Genomic DNA, 17,934 nt, shown 5'->3' on the forward strand with positions numbered 1-17,934 from the left:
GTCGTCGTCGGGAAGATCGATAACGACGTTAGATGAAGCTGCAGAAAGAATCAAAATTAGAGACAATAAGTCAATCGACTAAAAACGGCATCACAAGGGTCATACCAGGTTTTGAGGTAACAGCATCCTCCATCTCGTGGTCTTCAGCCCTGGCCCAAGTATCAGAAGTAGCAGCGCTGCAGTTCCAGAAGTCAGTCGATTGGCCCATGAGTCGAACAAGAACAAGTTCATGAAACGGGGAAAACTCAAGACTACCATTACCCTGAGATAGTGGGGATCACCATCTTCATCTTCGGCAAGACCTTCGCAGGTTTCGACGGTGCCACTCGAGATTGCTTTGGAGCCTTCTCAGTCGGTGCCGGAGAAGTAGTTCAAGGGCGCTTGGTCGACTGTGTAGCGGTTGCGACCCCCTTACCACGCTCAGTCGCGGGATCATGGACAAGCTTCGAGCGCCTTTCCGAGCGGGGAGGTGCAACTTCCTATTCCTCCTCCTCCTCTTCCTCCTCTTCAGAGTCATCACCCTCATCATCATCGTCAGCATCCGAATCCCACTCTTCCGGGCTTTCGCCCCCACTTCCTTCCTCCTCTTCAGTCGGCGTCTGCGCTCCATTGGGCATCGAGTATAACTCGGTGGTGGCCTATCAGACAACAAAACAAAACAAAGATCAATCGACCAATTCGCAGCAAAGCAGAATGAATACAGCAAGATTACAATTGGAGATAAGTGGTCATACCGTGTCCGGTGTATAGGTACAGTCGAGTGGTGGGATCCTCCTAGCCCCTCGAGGGTTGTCCTTATTCCCTGTGATGGCTGCCACCCACCTCTCCAGTGTGGCGTCGCTGACTGCTTCTGGATGGACCCGAGTGGTGTCTTCGGTACCACAGTACAGCCACATCGGGTGGCCTCGGTACTGAAGTGGTTGGATGCGTCGTCTAAGGAAGACCTCCAGAAGATCCATACCCGTCACTCCGTCCCTAACAAGTTGGACTACGCGCTCCATCAACAATTTCACCCGAGCTTTCTCCTCAGGAAGCACCTTCAGAGAAGAGGGTTTGTCCACTCGGTCCATGGAGAACGGAGGGAGACCAGTCGACTGCCCCGGCGTCGACTCGTCTTGGCAGTAGAACCAAGTCGACTGCCACCCTTTAACCGACTCAGGAAGGGTCATGGCCGGGAAAGTACTCTTATTCCTCATCTGAATCCCAAGACCACCGCACATCTGGATAACCTTAGTCCTCTCATCGTCCGGACTCGCCTTTTTCACTATCTGTGAGCGACAGGTGAATATGTGCTTAAAGAGACCCCAGTGTGGTCGACAACCCAGGAAGTTCTCGCACATGGACACAAAGGCAGCAAGATAGGCGACAGAATTGGGGGTGAAATGGTGAAGTTGTGCCCCAAAGAAATTCAGAAACCCTCGGAAGAAAACACTCGGCGGCAGAGAAAAGCCACGGTCCACATGAGTGGCTAGGAGAACGTACTCACCCTCCTGCGGCTGCGGTTGACACTCGGTCCCCGGAAGCCTTGCTGACCCGTGGGGGATCAGTCCCTCATTGGCCAGGTCATTGAGATCTGTCTCGGTGATGGTCGAGCGGATCCAATCCCCTTGGACCCAACCTTTTGGCAGGCGGGACCTTGACGAAGATCCGCCCCGACTGGACGGTCTCCCCTTTGCTTTCCCCGTCGCCGTCGCTTTCTTCGCACGCTCCAAGGCCACCGTCTTCTCCTTCACCATTGTCGCCGGCGAAGCGCGCGAGGAGTGGATAAGCATAGGCGAGAGCAGGCGCAGCGGGTGGAGACGAAGAGGGCGGAGAGAAGAATGGGAAGGCACTGTTCAAAAAACCCTCGCCCGACGCTTTATATAAGGACGCTTCCGAGTGGCTGACGAGTAGGCCCGGGCGGTCCTGTCACATCCCGAAACAGTCGCGCACGCACGATACGTGGCGAAAAAGGCGGCGCGGAAATCGAGGCGTCCGTGCCTTATCCCTTTCGAGTACCGCGGTCCACCCCGTTTCGCGCGCTTCCCAAAATTCGGGTCCCACAAAATCCGCTAACGGCAGATCAATCTGTCAGACGATATCTTTCCTACGATCCGTCGCTCGGGAGTTCACTGAAGTTCAAAAGTTCACTCGACAGAAGACAAGAATGGATCAAGGCGACTGAAGTAAAAGTTGAAGCCAACGCAGAAAGAGAAATCGCCGATCCAGGATACGACATAATCAAAGCACCGGAAATAGGTCGGAGAAAATCATCAACTCCTTCCTCACTCGAACCTCGATCCATTCGGTGGCTAATGATGATGTTATGTACCTAGGGTAGGGTCATGGACCTATCTAGGATACCTTACCCAAGGACATCCTTAGACGAAGCTACCTTTCAGTCGACTAAGAGGGACTCCACTCGACCGGCTAGAAGACACTCGACCGACCTAAAGACACTCGACCATGAAGACTCACTCGACCACCAGGAGTTTAGGATCTACTCTATATCCAAACGGTCTGTAATTAAGTAGTCTTAATGGTCATGATGACACTTTATGTAGGGCGTTACCAGTAACGCCCAGCCTTAATGTACTTTAACCCTCTGCTACATGGGTTGGCTGGGGTCCTGGCGTCCTCTATATAAGCCACCCCCCTCCACTGGTAGAAGGGTTCGCACCCCTGTAACTCGTATACACATAAACCAGTCGACCGCCTCCGGGCTCCGAGACGTAGGGCTATTACTTCCTCAGAGAAGGGTCTGAACTCGTTAAACACTCGTGTGTACAACTACTCCATAGTTAGGATCTTGCCTCTCTATATCTACCCCCATTCTACTGTCAGACTTAGAACCACGACACCATGCTTATTAGAGCCCTAGCAAGACTCGCAAATGGTCTCAAGGAAACAAATTATTAGACCAAAACTTCTAAGAATGTATGGAAGGAATCAGACTCTTCATCGAGAGGTGGTTAAATACATAATAATAGAAGTCATGACACACATTATATGTGGTATTGTTTGGCCAAGATCAGTTAGATTTCTAGTTGGCTCTAATTTTAGTAAGGCGAGAGTACACATATAGTACACTGCAAACAGTGCACCTTTATATGGAGTATATGTATAGAAGAAGTTTAAAGAGATTTCGGAGAAAGTGTGACATGCACATTCCACCATATTTTGTCAAATAGACGTGTGAAAGAAAGAAACTAATTGAGCCTATTATATATAGTAGGGTATTAATTATTGTGCTTTGCTAGCTAGGTTTCCTTTTTCTATTTTAAGGAAAAGGTCAGGCCTCTGCATCAATTGATGCACACAGCTGTAACCTGCCTTGGTAGGTATACGCTAGTCGGAGGGAATTATTCAGTACATTGAGTGCTTAATTAGCCAAGTTAGTTAGTTTGAGTGATGTGCCTGCCTAAGATTGGAGGAGATTGGCTAGCCACTAGAGTAACTAGCTAGTTATTCCCTCCGTCCCATAACATAAGAACATTTTTGACACTATTGCCCACCGACCATAGCATAAGAGCTTCTTTATGCTACACCAGTGTAAAAAATGCTTTTATATTATCAGACGAAGGGAGTAATTGGGTACTCCTACTACTCATAGATGTGTGACACATACGGATGGGTAGATGTTTATTCCAGACATTGCTGATAGACTTACTGATAAATTTGGGCTCTTCCTCTGAAGTGATGAGTTGATCGTGCCGTATCGCCTTTCTTGTGTCTTTGTTAGTCACATGCTAGCCATCTTAGGACTGAGATTGTTCAGCAGGAGGACTGGCAGTATATCTTAGCTTAGTTTAGAGCATGGCCCACCAAGAATACACATAACCGTACTGGTGTTTAGTTGTCTTAATCTCAGCATGATAGTACTTGTCATTATCACAATCAATTAGCCACCACAGGCAAGCTGTGTACCATTGCTGTCATAGCATAGCAACTTCTCAAACTACTTGAAGATAATTATCGATTTGTTAGTAAAGCTTGCTTGAAAAGCGAATGATACTTCCACTTCGGCAATAAATAAATAAAAATCAATGCTACTCCCACAAGAAAAGGCTAATCCGGGAAGCGTCGTCAATTTTCATAGGTGAATAAATTAGATTCCTGCAAAAAAAAGATAAATATATCAGACAGGTTTTTATTATAGATCATGCATATAATTAAGGTAGAGGCAGATAGTTTTGGGGTCTTGCCCAGAATAGAAGGGTTTGTGTGTGCCATATCGTTTTCATGTATTGCTTTCTGTTTGTCACATGCTAGCCAGGCTAGCTAGCTTGATTAGGACTGTGAGGGGTTGTTCAGCAGGAGCATGGCCCACCAACACACACACACTACACAATTGTCTTCGTAGATCGCAGCATATAATCATGATAGTACTTCTCAGGATGATTAATTGGCCAGTACTAGTCGTGCACGTACCATCGCTGTCATAGCAGACCAACTTTGCAAATTAACCACATGGAAACGATCGACAAGCCAATCAATCTTGCTTGGAAATCCAATGTTTGCCTCCAAAGAAAAAACACCAATGTCATAATTTGTGTTCTTTCATCGCTGTCATAGCCATCTGATCAACCTTTAGAGCTAAGATCTCATTCATTTTGCGCTTGGCAAACTAAACTTCGACCCCTTCTTTTTGCAAGAAAACTTCGACCTATATGCATGCAGACCAAATTAACCATGTCGTTGTATTTCCGTTATGTCAAAGTAATGGAAAGGGGTTATGCCCGGTTTAAAAAAAGAAAAATTAACCATGTCACTGGCGGAGATTTAGAGATGGGTGATTAAGGCGAGACCGAAAAGATACGTTGGGTGATTAAGGCGAAAGCTAGAAGCCTTGACGAGTTGGGCGTTTGGTGACTAAACGTCTAGTCAGATCATGGGGGATGTGTGTAGCAGCTAGGCTAGGTGGTGTAATAGGCAGGGGAGCAGTGACACGGCGGCAAAGCAATGTCTTTGCCGTTCGGGGTTAACTGGTGAGAAAATGGCCGTCGTTCAGCCAAGCAAGCAACTTCCAAGAAATAACCTGATGGACGAGAAGCGGACCTCACGTCAAAGTAAGGACATACACGTACACACTACACTACACAGGGTGCGGGATAAAGAAGCTACTTCTATAAATGTACACCTATATGTGGTGTAGTAGCACTGGGCTGGAGAGTGTTCAAGTGATGTCTTTCACATGTATATAAAGTAGTACTAGTAGCGTATTAGCAAAATGCACAGGAGCTCTTGGGTGCTCCACTTCCCTGTATGAATATCAAATTCAAAAAAATACCAGGATTTAAAAAAAAATCAGGAATCTTGGGATATGAAACATGGGTGCCCAATCTACCCCCATGTGATTTTTCGTGAAAAAATACCAAGGAATGTATCAGTGACGAAGAAAATACAGTACGACCTATGATCCACCCAAATAGTTTCTTTGCACATAGGATTCTTTTGTCTTTTTACTGAGAATACCACGAATGTCATTTTTTCGCAGAACTCCGCATGGGAGTAGATTGGGCACCCATGTTTGATATCTGAATATCCTAGTTTTATTTTTGAATTTTCCCGGTATTTTTTTGAATTTAATGTTCATCCGTCCTATTAGTGGTTATTGATGTAAATGAGACCAACAAACCATGCAAATTCAGAGGGCTTTGTGTTATCCAGTAATCTAGTTAAGTTTACACATAATGGCGCGCACGGTGAGCTGAAACAATCAATTGCATATAACTCGAATAGTTAATCAATCGCCAGGTGCATGCATGCAACAACTACAGTTACCTAGTAGTAAGTATTTGTTGACAAGCTAGACCAATCCATCCACATACTGCCTCTGGAATCTAGTGTTAAATTAGCTCGTCAGAGCTTGAGCGACAGGTCCATCTCCGCCACCGCCTCTCCGCCTGCCGCTGCGGTGCTGCCAGTGCCAGCCCAGCCCATGCCCATGCTCATCAGTGGCGCCATCGTCGCGGAGTCCGGAGCAGGGGCCGAAGCAGAGTAACCCCAGAGCTCCCCGCGGCCGGCGTGGAGCCAGTGGGCGGCCGTGGAAGAGGAAGCAGTCGTGGTGGCGACGGCTGGGGAGGGGACGTCGCGGCTGCGCTTCGCGAGGGTGCGCTCGAGCTTGTGCGCGTTCTGGTGGCCGCCGAGCGCCTGCGAGCTCAAGAACTTGCGGTGGCAGTAGTTGCAGGCGAAGGCCTCCCTGCCGGCGTTGTCGAAGGCCGCGGGAGCAGCAGGGGGAGGGGATGCCGGGCGCCGGGCGCCGCGCTGCCCCTGCTGGTGCTGGTGCGCGGCCGTGGCCGTGTCGAGGCGCAGGTCGAGGCTGATGCCGTGCAGCAGCAGCCGGTGCGACTGCGGCGCGTCGCCCTCCATCTCCATGGTCGATCGATGGCCGGAGTGCGTGTCGTCGGCGTGTGGAGGAGGAAGAGGAGAGGAGGACAGGAGGCGGTGGTGTTAGCGGCCAGCGAGCGCGCGCGGCGCGCCGGTATATAAAGAGGACGAGGAGCCAGTGGTCGAGCGAGCCCGGTGGGTGTGGGCCGAGCCGACAATGCTCCGACCGGCAGGGCCGGGCCGAGCCCGCGAATAAGGCACGTCCTGTCATTTCTGCGTATCTCAGATGTCCATCCACGGTCGATGTCACGACATTGTTGACGTACGTAATCGATCTGCACCCAGCCAGCTTCATTCGTCCTCATCGATCGAGTCGATGCGATCGATGTCCCAGCTTTCTTTTACAAGACATTTTGAACGACGTAATCGTTTTCCGTGTTCAGTAAAGTGTGCCATGAAGGCTTTTCGTCAAAAAAGAAAGACTCCAATGATTTTTCTTTTGCGGGGGAGATTTCAATGATGTATATACACGTTCATGTGCATACGTAGTGCGCGCGATAATATCACGATGTATCTAAACGCCATATTCTTACATGGTTAAGCCTGGGTGACATGTCTGCCTAACATTGGAGGAAATTAGCTTGCAACTGGAGTAGCTAGCTCCCCTATACATGTGTGAACATACATGCATGGATGGCTAGGCTTTTGCACCACATCTTGCAGATAGATGTGCCAGGTAAATTTGGACTCTTGCTCTGAAGGGACGAGTTGCGTGTGCCGCATAGCTTTTCTTTTGTTTGTGTTAGTCACATAATATGCTAGCCAGCTTAGGACCGGGGTTGTTCGGCAGGAGAGCTAGCATTATATCTTAGCTTAGTTTAGATCATGGCCCATCAAGAATACACATACATCATACTATTGTTTAGTTGTGTTTATCTCAGCATGATGGTACTTTTCACTGTGGCAATCAATTAGCCACCATAGGCTAGGTGTTTGTACCATCACTGTCATGGCATATCAACTTTGCAAAGCCACTCGAAGATAATGGTCCATTTCTCAGTTAAGATTGCTTGGAAATCCAACGTTACCTGCAAACCACTCTCTGCTAGCCGCAAGCTACTCATGTATACAAATCAAGTAAGATGTGCCACACTTGCACTGCTTGACTTGGACGTAAGCAATGCGGGCTAACGTGATCATCTTTTTTTTTCACGAATACACAAAGCTTGTGTATCTTTTCATTGAAAAAAGAAGTTTAAATGAGAACAAAGGAAGGTACATCACATGGCACAACCACAAGACAGCGTAAACATGGTGCCCGGAGCAAAGAGACATGGGATGCTCAGCCAAACAAAAGCTACATCATATCGCTAAACTACCCTAGCCCAGAGAAACGGCCTGAACCAAAACGATGTCCCAAATCTGAAAATCCAGCACCACGAGCAACCAAGACGACACCTTCATGAAGGGAACAATGCAGTGACGTTGCCGCTATCCGATCCAAGGTACCGGACATGGGTTCCCCCCGGTTCTCGAAGAGGGACATGGAGAAAGGCCGTGTCAGCGCTCCCAAAAAGGGGACTGTACCGCAGGTGTAGTCGCTGCCAGCATCAGCAAGCTAAGTAGGGATTTTGCCCTGGCCTATGTCTGAGCAATCCCAAAGCCAGGATCCAAATACGAGGCACATGTAGCAAGTTGGGACTACTACTATCGGAATGGGAGCTACGCCCGCCGCCGGGCACGCGAGTACTGGATCTGACGGATGAGAGGCGAGGAAAGGGGTGGCGGTTAGGGTTGGAAAGGCGACGGCGAGGCATAGAGATCCAACACGCGGGATGCGACGGTAGCCGGCAATGTCGGTGAACCATAATATGGAGAGACGTAGACCTGGACCTATGAGGACAAAGCCGCCAAAACTCAGGCAGCCAAGGAAGTCGGAAGGGCACAACTTCTAGAGTACTGGGTCCGAGCAGCTATGGGAGGGCACGCCACTGAGCCATGGACACTGGAGAACATAGATCCAGGCCCACCGGGGCCGGAGTAAGCTATGGCAGGATCCACCAGATGTTAGCCACCGCACCACCAAAGACTACCAGACCTGCACCACCATCAAACAGAACGGCTCGAGGCCCACCTATGGCACCAACACGCGGAGCAGCCGCCGGCATACCACAACAACAGCGAGAGTGCACGACCACGAGCAGCGCGCGCGCACACACGCGCGCGCGTGCGGCCCCCATAGCCAAGCCTTCCTCTCAACCTCGCGCGCGTAGGCAGATAGGGAGGCGCCGCCTCGAACGTTGTCCTTAAGACATGGAGCCATGTTGATTATCTGGAAACAAATTAAGTAATTTACCTGGTTATAGTTGTCCATCAATTATTGAGAAGGTTAATTATGCTAATCATAGAAAATTGACTGTTGAGTACATTAGGTGGTTAAACCAGTTTGATTATTTTGGATGACGTGGATGCCTAACTAATAATGGAGCAAATTAGCTTGCAGGCTGGTTAAAGTGTACTAGCTGCTCCTATAGATGTGTGAACACAGATAGATAGTTTTTTTTTTAAAAAATTGCAGGGAAGATAGATAGGGTTTTATTCCATAGCTCCTGCACATGGATAGACATATTGATTTGGACACTTGCTAGAACCGAAGAGTTAACAGTTGAGTGTGACATGTCGCTTTTGCTTGTTAGTCACAGGCTAGCTTAATTAGGACTGGGATGGATTGTTCAGCAGGAAGAGCTACTGCATGCCTTAGCTTAGTTTAGAGCATAGCCCACCAACACACGCTACACCATTTGTCTTCGTCGACCACATGCATGATAGTACTTGTCATTGCCACAACTTAACTGATTAGCCACTACTAGCTGATACCATCGTTGTCATGGAAGAATTATCAGCTTTGCAAACCACATTAAAATTATTGACGTGTCGGTTAAATTTCCTTGGAAGTACACTTCCAATTTGCAGAAAAAACACGTTTGAACCGTCGGCGGACTGATACAGGTCCGCATTTGATGACAAAATACGTACGGACCACGCGGTCTTACGAGCAGTTTGTAGCGTTACTCTTACCTAGGCAATGTGAAAGACAAAGGCTCTTATATGTTAAAAAAAACTCGTATTCAATCACACTGCTCTGCCACTCATGCGTTATGTACTTAGAGCATCTCCAAGGCAGACCCGCATACGCCCGGACCGTGCTGTCCGGACGAAGGAAGCCATCCAATGCGGACCTGTATTGGTCCGCGGGACGGTCCGAACACGATTTCTCTCACAAATTGGAGAGAAATGTAGGATACCAACACCACCAGCCCACCCAAACCCCCCTCCCGGTCCCATTTTCTTTCACTCCTCCCCTTCTTCCCTTACTTTGCATCCGCACCCTCGACCTCCGCCGTCGCTGTTGTACGTCCTTGGCCGCCACAGAGGCATTGTTGGACATCCGCAACCAGCAACGACGCACCCTCTCTCCATTACGACGGAGTTTTCCACCATGGAGCCATTTGTACCAAGGTACACTCCGCCCCCTGTCGACGACCTCCACCGCAGACACCACGCCCTGCAGGTGTTCCGTCAAATGCCATTGAGCTTATTTCCAAAATACTATGTCTTTTTTAGAGTACGCAAGATAGTCAGGTACTCGACCATGGAGGATGAGTTGTTGTGCAATGCGTGGTTGGCTGTATCCGCGGATTTCGTAGGCAAGAGTAGAGGGGAGCCCTTCTGGGAGAAAGTGCATGAAAAAGTTCACGCACATTGCGCCCTACGACATGTACATCATTCAACCACGCAACATGAGGTCGTTGTCGTATTGATGACACGCTATACAGATCAACTTCACCAAGTTCTGCGACGTGGTTCGTCAGCTCGAGGCAAGGTGGCCATTGCACATGGCAGAGGACGAGATCATAAGTTTTCTTTCTCTTGTTCTACTTATTCATTGATTCATTCGCTCAATGTTGGTCTACAAGTTATATGTAGCTTGCACGCGCTACCGTGGTGTACCACATGATAGAGGGACGGCCATTTACATGCACACACTATCGGATGAAGCTGAAGGGAGAGTATGTGTGGGACGACATGATACGTTCATGAAAAACTTGTTGGACATCTGAGATCTAGTTGAATTTGAGACCTTGTTGTACTAGAGTTAATTTGCATGATATGTGTGGATAATTTGTGCTATTTTCGATCTAAAATTTGATAAATATCAGCCGATTTGCATGAATTCCGTCTAGTTTGTTAAAATGCGGGTGTGAGGTCGGTGGACGTCTAGTCAATGGTATCTTAGTATAGCATAGGTAGGCAGCTACTGTAACTGGGCGGCAAAGATATGTTTTTGCCGTTAGGGGTTAAAGTAAGTACTCCCTCCGTTTGAAAAAGCTTGTCGCAAATTTGTCTCTTAAATAGATGTATTTAGTATTAACTTGGTGCTAGATACATCCATTTGATGAACAAGTTTTCTCAGACGGAGGGAGTAGCTAGCTATGCACCAAAAATGCTCTCTTGCGGCAGATCAAGGCACCTCCAAGAAACCAGGCTAGCTAGCTAGAGTAGACGTGACCAGGCAAAAGACGAAAATGTTACTCTAGCACATAGTGGCGCTACACGTTCCACCTTGTCGAAAAATGCAAAAATGTATTGGTGGAAATACACCAATAATTTGTACTTCCTTCGTTCCTAAATATAAGCGTTTTTAGAGATTTCACTATGGACTACACACGAAGCAAAATGAGTGAATCTACACTCTAAAATATGTCTATATACATTCGTATGTAGTTTGTTTGAAATCCTAGAAAGACTTATATCTAGAAACGGAAGGAGTAGAGGCTCATGAGAAAACGCCTCCATCTAATTGCGAGATACTACTAAAAGAAAAGCTAGCACCCAAAATGCGGCGATGAAGAAAAGAAAACTAAACAGAGAGCTTTTTCTTTTCTCGGCAAAGATCAGTGCTGCTGAATTCTCAGATTTCTCTCTCGGTTTGCCACATGCCGTGGAGTATATATATGCAACATTGCCTTTTCTAGATAGACAGATATATGTATGGTTCTGGAATCTGCGAGGCGACTATAAAACAAAAATATTCCACGAAGAACCATTTGGCCTAGACAGGGCGGAGCCTCCCAGATATCTCCTGACGCGGAGCGTGAAAGAGAAATCAACGGACGGTTCGGCAGCGACAAGGTACGCGTTTCCCTCCGTACTTGTGCATGAATGCAGCGTCGGTGAGCTAGCTCATCACATGCATGCATCATCCATGTTTGTCTGTTTACAAGTCAGGTGACGTGCATCATGAACCACACTTGCACTGCCCCACAACTTGCAGGTATTGCTAACTTGATCTTCTCTCTCTATATCTGCTACAGGAGCTGCATGCCAGGAGGTACTTTCAACCAGTGGGCGGAGGACGAAACTTTTTTAAGGTGGGGCGAACTCTTAAGCAACGATTTTTTTTATGCAAAACCAGCATAAATAATACGAACCAACAGAGCACGCCAATATTTTCGTATGATCCTAAACAAAATAGCCAAGTACAATGAAAATATGAACATATTTTAAATAGAAGCACAACCTAAAACATACCGATAAGTAAGCTTTAATAGCGTGTAGAAGACCCGGGCAAATGGTAGTGCCCGACCCTTCTTTTGAAAAGCTTCCTTAATTTTACCAAAATCAAGACTTTTGAATATCCCTCGCTAATACACCATCAAGTAAATAAGCTAGCCACCGGACATCTTGCTCCGCAGCTCGGTCTTGATGATTTTCATTGCTGAAAAAGCCTTTCAACTGTTGCCGTCACTACTGGTAGTAGCAATGCCAACTCAATGAGGCGATAAACCGTAGGAAACATGACGTATCTTTCAAGTTCAACCATCTTTTTAGCTAGGCTTACAATATCATGACATTCTCTAAAATCTTCAATTCTTCTCATATGAATAATGAATAGCTCAAGGTGATCTTGTATATGTTCCACCTCACTTCATTTTGATGAACTGATTGGCCCTACCATTGTCACTTTCCCGTGTACTTGGATTTGAACTGCTATGACCACCAACTACCTCAAAACATCTCTTTAAATCTGCAATTCATCACATAAAATGCAACTAATCACTGCCACATCATTGTATATCAAACCATTATCTCAAAATGACACTAAAATTCAAGAAATTTACCAATGCCCTTTGACTTTGCCGGCCCTTTCCCCTTTTGTTCATGTCCATCTTTTCCTTCTGCCCGTCGAAATCAAATTGTCACGCGAGCAGCGAGCTCCTGCTGCCCGCCAGGAACGGCGAGCTCTGTTGCCGCCGGGAAAGCGCCCCCGGCCGTTCCCACGCGCGCTTGGCCTCCTGCTGGCCGCCGCCCCGCCAGCCCCGAGGCTCTCCTGCAGGCCGCAGTCCCGCTGAACGCCGCCCTCGCCCCCGCACGGAGAGCCGCCAAGCTCCTGCTGGCCGCCGCCCTCGCCCCGCCGTCGTCCCGTGCTAGGGTTCGCGCCGCCGTCGTGCACTCCCTGTCTCTGTTCCAGGCTTCGAGCGAGGGTTCTGGTCCTCTGGAGTTTCGCGTGCGTGGGCGCGTGGGTGAGTGGACCGAGATGGGAGGATCGAGAGAAGCCAGCCCGATACGCTGTGAGCCTGTGACGGCCCAACCAGGGACGCGGCCCGGTAAATCGTTTCACGGGAGTTTTATGATCGATTCGATCTGTAGCGATCGACTGATATACGTATACCTATACCTAGTAATTTTTTTTCCAAAAATCAAGGTAGGGCGGGCGCACGACCTCGCCCTACCGCGTCCTCCGCCCGTGCTTTCAACTGCAGGAATCTGTAGTTTTTCCCTTCACGATTTCGACCTTTAGGAGTTCTTTTATCGTAGGTGCGTTTATGCTCACTAATTCAATTTGTAATTTTGTATGCTCTACCAGTACCAGCATCCACCTCCATATCCCTTTTTCAAAGAACTGTCTTTTTTACTATCTATCAGGAGTGAGTAAAGAAAGTCCGTAAATAAGTCATAACTAGACTGGGTTTCGCCAAACTTGGTTGTATGGTACCGGTTTTCCGGTTCGGTTTTAGTAAAGTGATGATGCATACGTGCTACTCGCACGCCGCAAGGGATCTTTTCCTTTGGAACTACTACAGTGTCAAAAAAGTCTTATATTTTGACACGGAAGGAGTATAAAAGAGGAAGTTAAAGAGAGTCCGAACAAAAGGCGCCATGCTCATTGCAACCCTGTTTGTCAAGCCCCAGCAAGATTCACAAATGATCTCAAGGGAACAATTAATTAGGCGAAAACTTTTAAGAATGTATGTTTGGAAGCAGACTTTTCGTCGCGAGGGAGTTAAACGAAGTTCGTATAGAAGTCATGATCCACGTTATATGGGGTATTGTTTGGCCAAACTCGGTTGCAACTCTAGTTGGCTCTAATTTTAGTTAGTTGTATAGTACACTGTCAACAATGCACCCTGAAGCGGAGTATATGTATAAAAAGAAATTAAAGAGAGTTCAGACAGAAGGCGCAAGCACATTACACCATATTTTGTCAACATAAGCAAACTAATAGAGGCGATTATATATAGTTTTGAAATTAATTTGCGTGCTTTAGTAGCAATGATTTCTTTTTTAAAGGATAAGTTCAACGATTATACGTCCACCCCAGCATCAACATGCACCCATGTCCACGTTCATTTCCCTTCATGATTTGAACCTTTAGAAGTTCTTTTACGGTAGGTTCGTTTATATATGGTCACTAATTCAATTTGTATGCTTCTTTTGTATTTATCTTGATTATTTCCAGCATCCACCTCTGTATGCCTTTTTCAAAATATTGTTTTTCTATCAACAGGAAGTAAAAGATAGTTCGAAAACAAGTCGTAACTTGAGCAGTTTCGCCAAACTTGGTTGCATGGTACCGGTTTTCCGCTCCAGCTTTAGTAAAATGATGATGCATCTGTGCTACTAGCACGCTACAAGGGATCTTTTTCTTAGGAACTATAAAAGAGGAAGTTAAAGAGAGCTCAAACAAAAGGCGCCATGCTTATTACAGCCCTGTTTGTCAAGCCCCAGCAAGCTTCACAAATGATCTCAAGGAAACAAATTAATTAGGCCAAAACTTCTAAGAATGTAAGGAAGGGATATGACTTTTCTTGGAGAGGGAGTTAAGCGGAGTTCGTATAGAAGTCTTGACCACATTATGTGTGGTATTGTTTGGCTAAACTTGGTTGCAATTCTAGTTGGCTCTAATTTTAGTCAGGTGGGAGTATGTATATATTACACGGTCAGCAATGCACCCTGAAAGTGGAGTGTATAGTACACTACAAAAAGAAATTAAAGAGAGTTCTGACAGAAGGCGCCATGCACATTACGCCATATTATGTCAGCATAGACGTCTCAAACAAAGAAACTAATTGAGGCAATTATATATAGTTGGGCAATGATTGTTGTGCTTTAGTAGCTGCCATTTCCTTTTTCAAGGACAAAGTCGGGCCTCTGTGCATCAGTTGATGCACACATCCATAACTTGCCTTGGTAGGTGTACGCTATTGGAGGAAATTATCGAGTACATTGATTGCTAAATTAGCTAGGTTAGTTAGTTTGCGTGATGTGACTACCTAACATTGGAGGAGATTAGCTAGGCACTAGAGTAACTAGCTAGCTAATTGGGTAGTCCTACTACTCATAGATGTGCGAACGTACATATAAAGATGACCAGATCTTCTAGATAGACGTACAGATAATTTGGACTCTTCCTCTGCGATGAGTTGAGTGTGGCATATTGCCTTTCTTGTGTTTCTTAGTCACATGCAAGCCAACTGGGACTGTTCACCGCTATGTACTGCAGTACTCCCTCCCTAAAGAAATATAAGATTGTTTAGATCACTACATCTTAGCTTAGTTCACAATACCATTCATTAGTTGCCTTCATCTCAGCATGATAGTACTTTTCATGAGCACAATCAATTAGCTGGCTAGTTGTGAACCATCACTGTCATAGCATATCAACTTTGCAAACCACTTGGAGATAATGATCGATATGCCAGTTAGCTTGTTGAAAATTAAATGTTTATCTGGGCTAGTACATTCCCATACATGCGGGTGACATAAAAATTGTTATTTCTTTGGGAACGGATTTTTCGCGGAGAGAAGTTGAAGAGAGTTCCTGCCCTAATTTTTGCCAGGTGGGGCATATACGGTGCATCCCTATCAGTACACCAAAATGGAAATTACTTCAAGTAACTACTATACGGGAAGATTAGATCAAAAAAAAAAACTACTATACGGGAAGAAGCTTTTGTTTTGCGGGAATATATGAGAAGAAGTTAAGGAGAGTTCAAACAAAAGGCGGCATGCACATCAAGCCCTTTTTGGTCAAGCTCCGCATTTTAAGGAAACAAAAAAAAATCAAGCCATTACAGTATGCTACCTGCCTAATTCTCTCAGATATGTGAAGATATATAGGTGGGTTTTATTGAAGACCATGTATATATGCATATATAGGACAGATATATGGATATGGGTTTTTATTCAAGACCATGCATATAGGTAGACTGATCACTCGAAATGAATAGAAGGGTTTGAGTGCGCCATGTCGCTTTAATTTGGTGCCTTAATCTGTGTTAGTCACATGCTAGCCAGGCTAGCTAGCTTGATTAGGAGTAGGAGGGGTTGTTCAGCAGGAGGAGTTACTGCTTTCCCTTTGCTCGTTTTGGAGCATGGCCCACCAATACACTGCAGCATTGTCTTCGTTGATCTCGGCATACATGATGGTACTCATCATGACGATCAGAAGTGATTAGTTTAGCCAGTGCTAGTCGTGTAGTGTACGTACCATCGCTGTCATAGCAGACCAACTTTTGCAAACCACGTGAAAACGGTTGACAACTCAGTTAATCTTGCCTCCAAAAGATACAGTAACTTGTGGTTTTTATCGCTCCAGGCATGTAAGTACGTACATGTGTGGATCACATATCTTCCACTCAAGTATTGACAAGTTGGGCGTTGTTTGGTGAGTGAACGTCTAGTCAGATCATGGTGGTTATCTGATCTGTGTAGTAGCAAGGCTAGGTGCGGTGACACGGCGGCGAAGCAATGATGTTTTTGCCGTTAGGGCTAACTAGGGTGAGAAAATGGCTGTGGTTCAGCCGAGCAAGCAACTTCCAAGAAATGACACCCGATGGACAAGAACCGGACCTCACGTCAAAGCAAGGGGATCTAGAAGAGGAGACGCGCCCAAGCAAAAATGGATCGGCTTTGATGCACCCAACGACAGACACGTACTCACTCACTGCCGGTGCAGTGGTAAGTAAGCTGCTTCTATGTATGCATGTACACATGAGAACATATACGTATGGTGTTGTAGCACTGGGCTGGAGTGTTAATGTTTTTTTTTTGTGAGAGAAGTGTTAATGTCTTTAACATGTGTACACATACATATGCTTGATCACTGAGTATATATCGGACTAGTTGTTCTTTACTGTCCTATTACATGGTTAGATTGATTGATGCAAATGAGACAACCCAACTATGCATGTGCATGTAATTAAGATACAACTTGTGTGATCTAGTATTATATACTCAGTAATCTAATTAAGGTTAGACATAATAACATACTCAAAGGGCTGTGTTTTATAGATCGATGAGCTGAAGCAATCGATTGCATATAATCTGAATAGTTAATTAATTAATCGCCAGGTGCATGCAACAATGAATTGAGCACCACTTGTTGGCACGCTAGCTAGCTAGGCGCATGCATGCGTGCACATAGATATTGCCTCTGGAATGTAGCGCTCAGACTCAGAGCTTGAGCGACAAGTCCATCTCCGGCGCCGACTCCCCGCCGGCCGCTGTGGTGCTGCCAGTACCAGCCCAGCCCATGCCCACCATGGGCGTCATCGTCGTGGAATCCGGGGCAGCGGCCGAAGCAGAGTACGCCCAGAGCTCCCTGCCACCGCCGTGGAGCCAGTGAGAGGAAGGCGTGGCGGTTGCCGCTGCGGTGGCGTCGGCGTCGCGGCTGCGCTTGGCGAGGGTTCGCTCGAGCTTGTGGGCGTTCTGGTGGCCGCCGAGCGCCTGAGAGCTGAAGAACTTGCGGTGGCAGTAGTTGCAGGAGAAGGCCTCCTTGCCGGCCTGGTCGAGGGCCACGGGAGTAGGTGGCCGCCGGGCGCCGCGCTGCTCGTGCGTGGCCGTGTCGAGGCGGAGGTCGAGGCTGACGCCATGGAGCAGCAGCTGATGCGGCTGCGGCGCCTCGCGCTCCATGGTCGATGGCCGGAGCAAGCAAGCCCGGCACTTGGGTCGAAGGTACTGCGTGCGCGCGGGCGGGCGTCGCAACTGGGTACGCGCGGGCGTGTGTGTGTCGATGAAGAAGAAGAAGCAGAGGGAGTGTCGTGGGGGCGGTGGTCTGAGCGATCGACCGCGCGCGCCGGTATATAAAGAGGAGTGGTCGAGGTCGAGGTCGAGCCCGGTGGATCGAGCCAACAATGTTCCGACCGCCCGGCCAGGCCGGGCCGAGCCCGCGAATCAGCTCTTCATTTTGGTTCTTCATTTTGTTGTTGTTGCGGAGCCTTAAATTACTCCCCTGTAATATGAGGTATCACCCCTTGATCACTTATAGTACCTCGAACATCT

At 47.2% G+C, this 17,934-nt stretch overlaps 2 protein-coding genes and 1 long non-coding RNA gene across 3 annotated transcripts; all 3 read right to left on the bottom strand.

The window, feature by feature from the left end:
• Positions 1-5,630: 5,630 nt before the first annotated feature.
• On the bottom strand, positions 5,631-6,452 carry LOC123116858 (uncharacterized). Its single transcript, XM_044537745.1, has one exon. The coding sequence runs from the start codon at positions 6,355-6,357 to the stop codon at positions 5,842-5,844; it is 516 nt and encodes a 171-aa protein (XP_044393680.1). The 5' UTR covers positions 6,358-6,452; the 3' UTR covers positions 5,631-5,841.
• A 5,446-nt stretch (positions 6,453-11,898) lies between these two features.
• On the bottom strand, positions 11,899-12,860 carry LOC123116859 (uncharacterized). Its single transcript, XR_006457218.1, has 2 exons — positions 12,492-12,860; positions 11,899-12,397 (listed from the first exon to the last, which is right to left on the bottom strand). It is a non-coding gene; the product is annotated as an uncharacterized lncRNA (long non-coding RNA).
• A 4,022-nt stretch (positions 12,861-16,882) lies between these two features.
• Positions 16,883-17,725, bottom strand: LOC123116860 (zinc finger protein 4). The gene has a single exon (XM_044537746.1). The coding sequence runs from the start codon at positions 17,563-17,565 to the stop codon at positions 17,107-17,109; it is 459 nt and encodes a 152-aa protein (XP_044393681.1). The 5' UTR covers positions 17,566-17,725; the 3' UTR covers positions 16,883-17,106.
• Positions 17,726-17,934: the final 209 nt, after the last annotated feature.

This window comes from Triticum aestivum, chromosome 5B (assembly GCF_018294505.1).
Source record: "Triticum aestivum cultivar Chinese Spring chromosome 5B, IWGSC CS RefSeq v2.1, whole genome shotgun sequence".
Taxonomy (NCBI): domain Eukaryota; kingdom Viridiplantae; phylum Streptophyta; class Magnoliopsida; order Poales; family Poaceae; genus Triticum; species Triticum aestivum.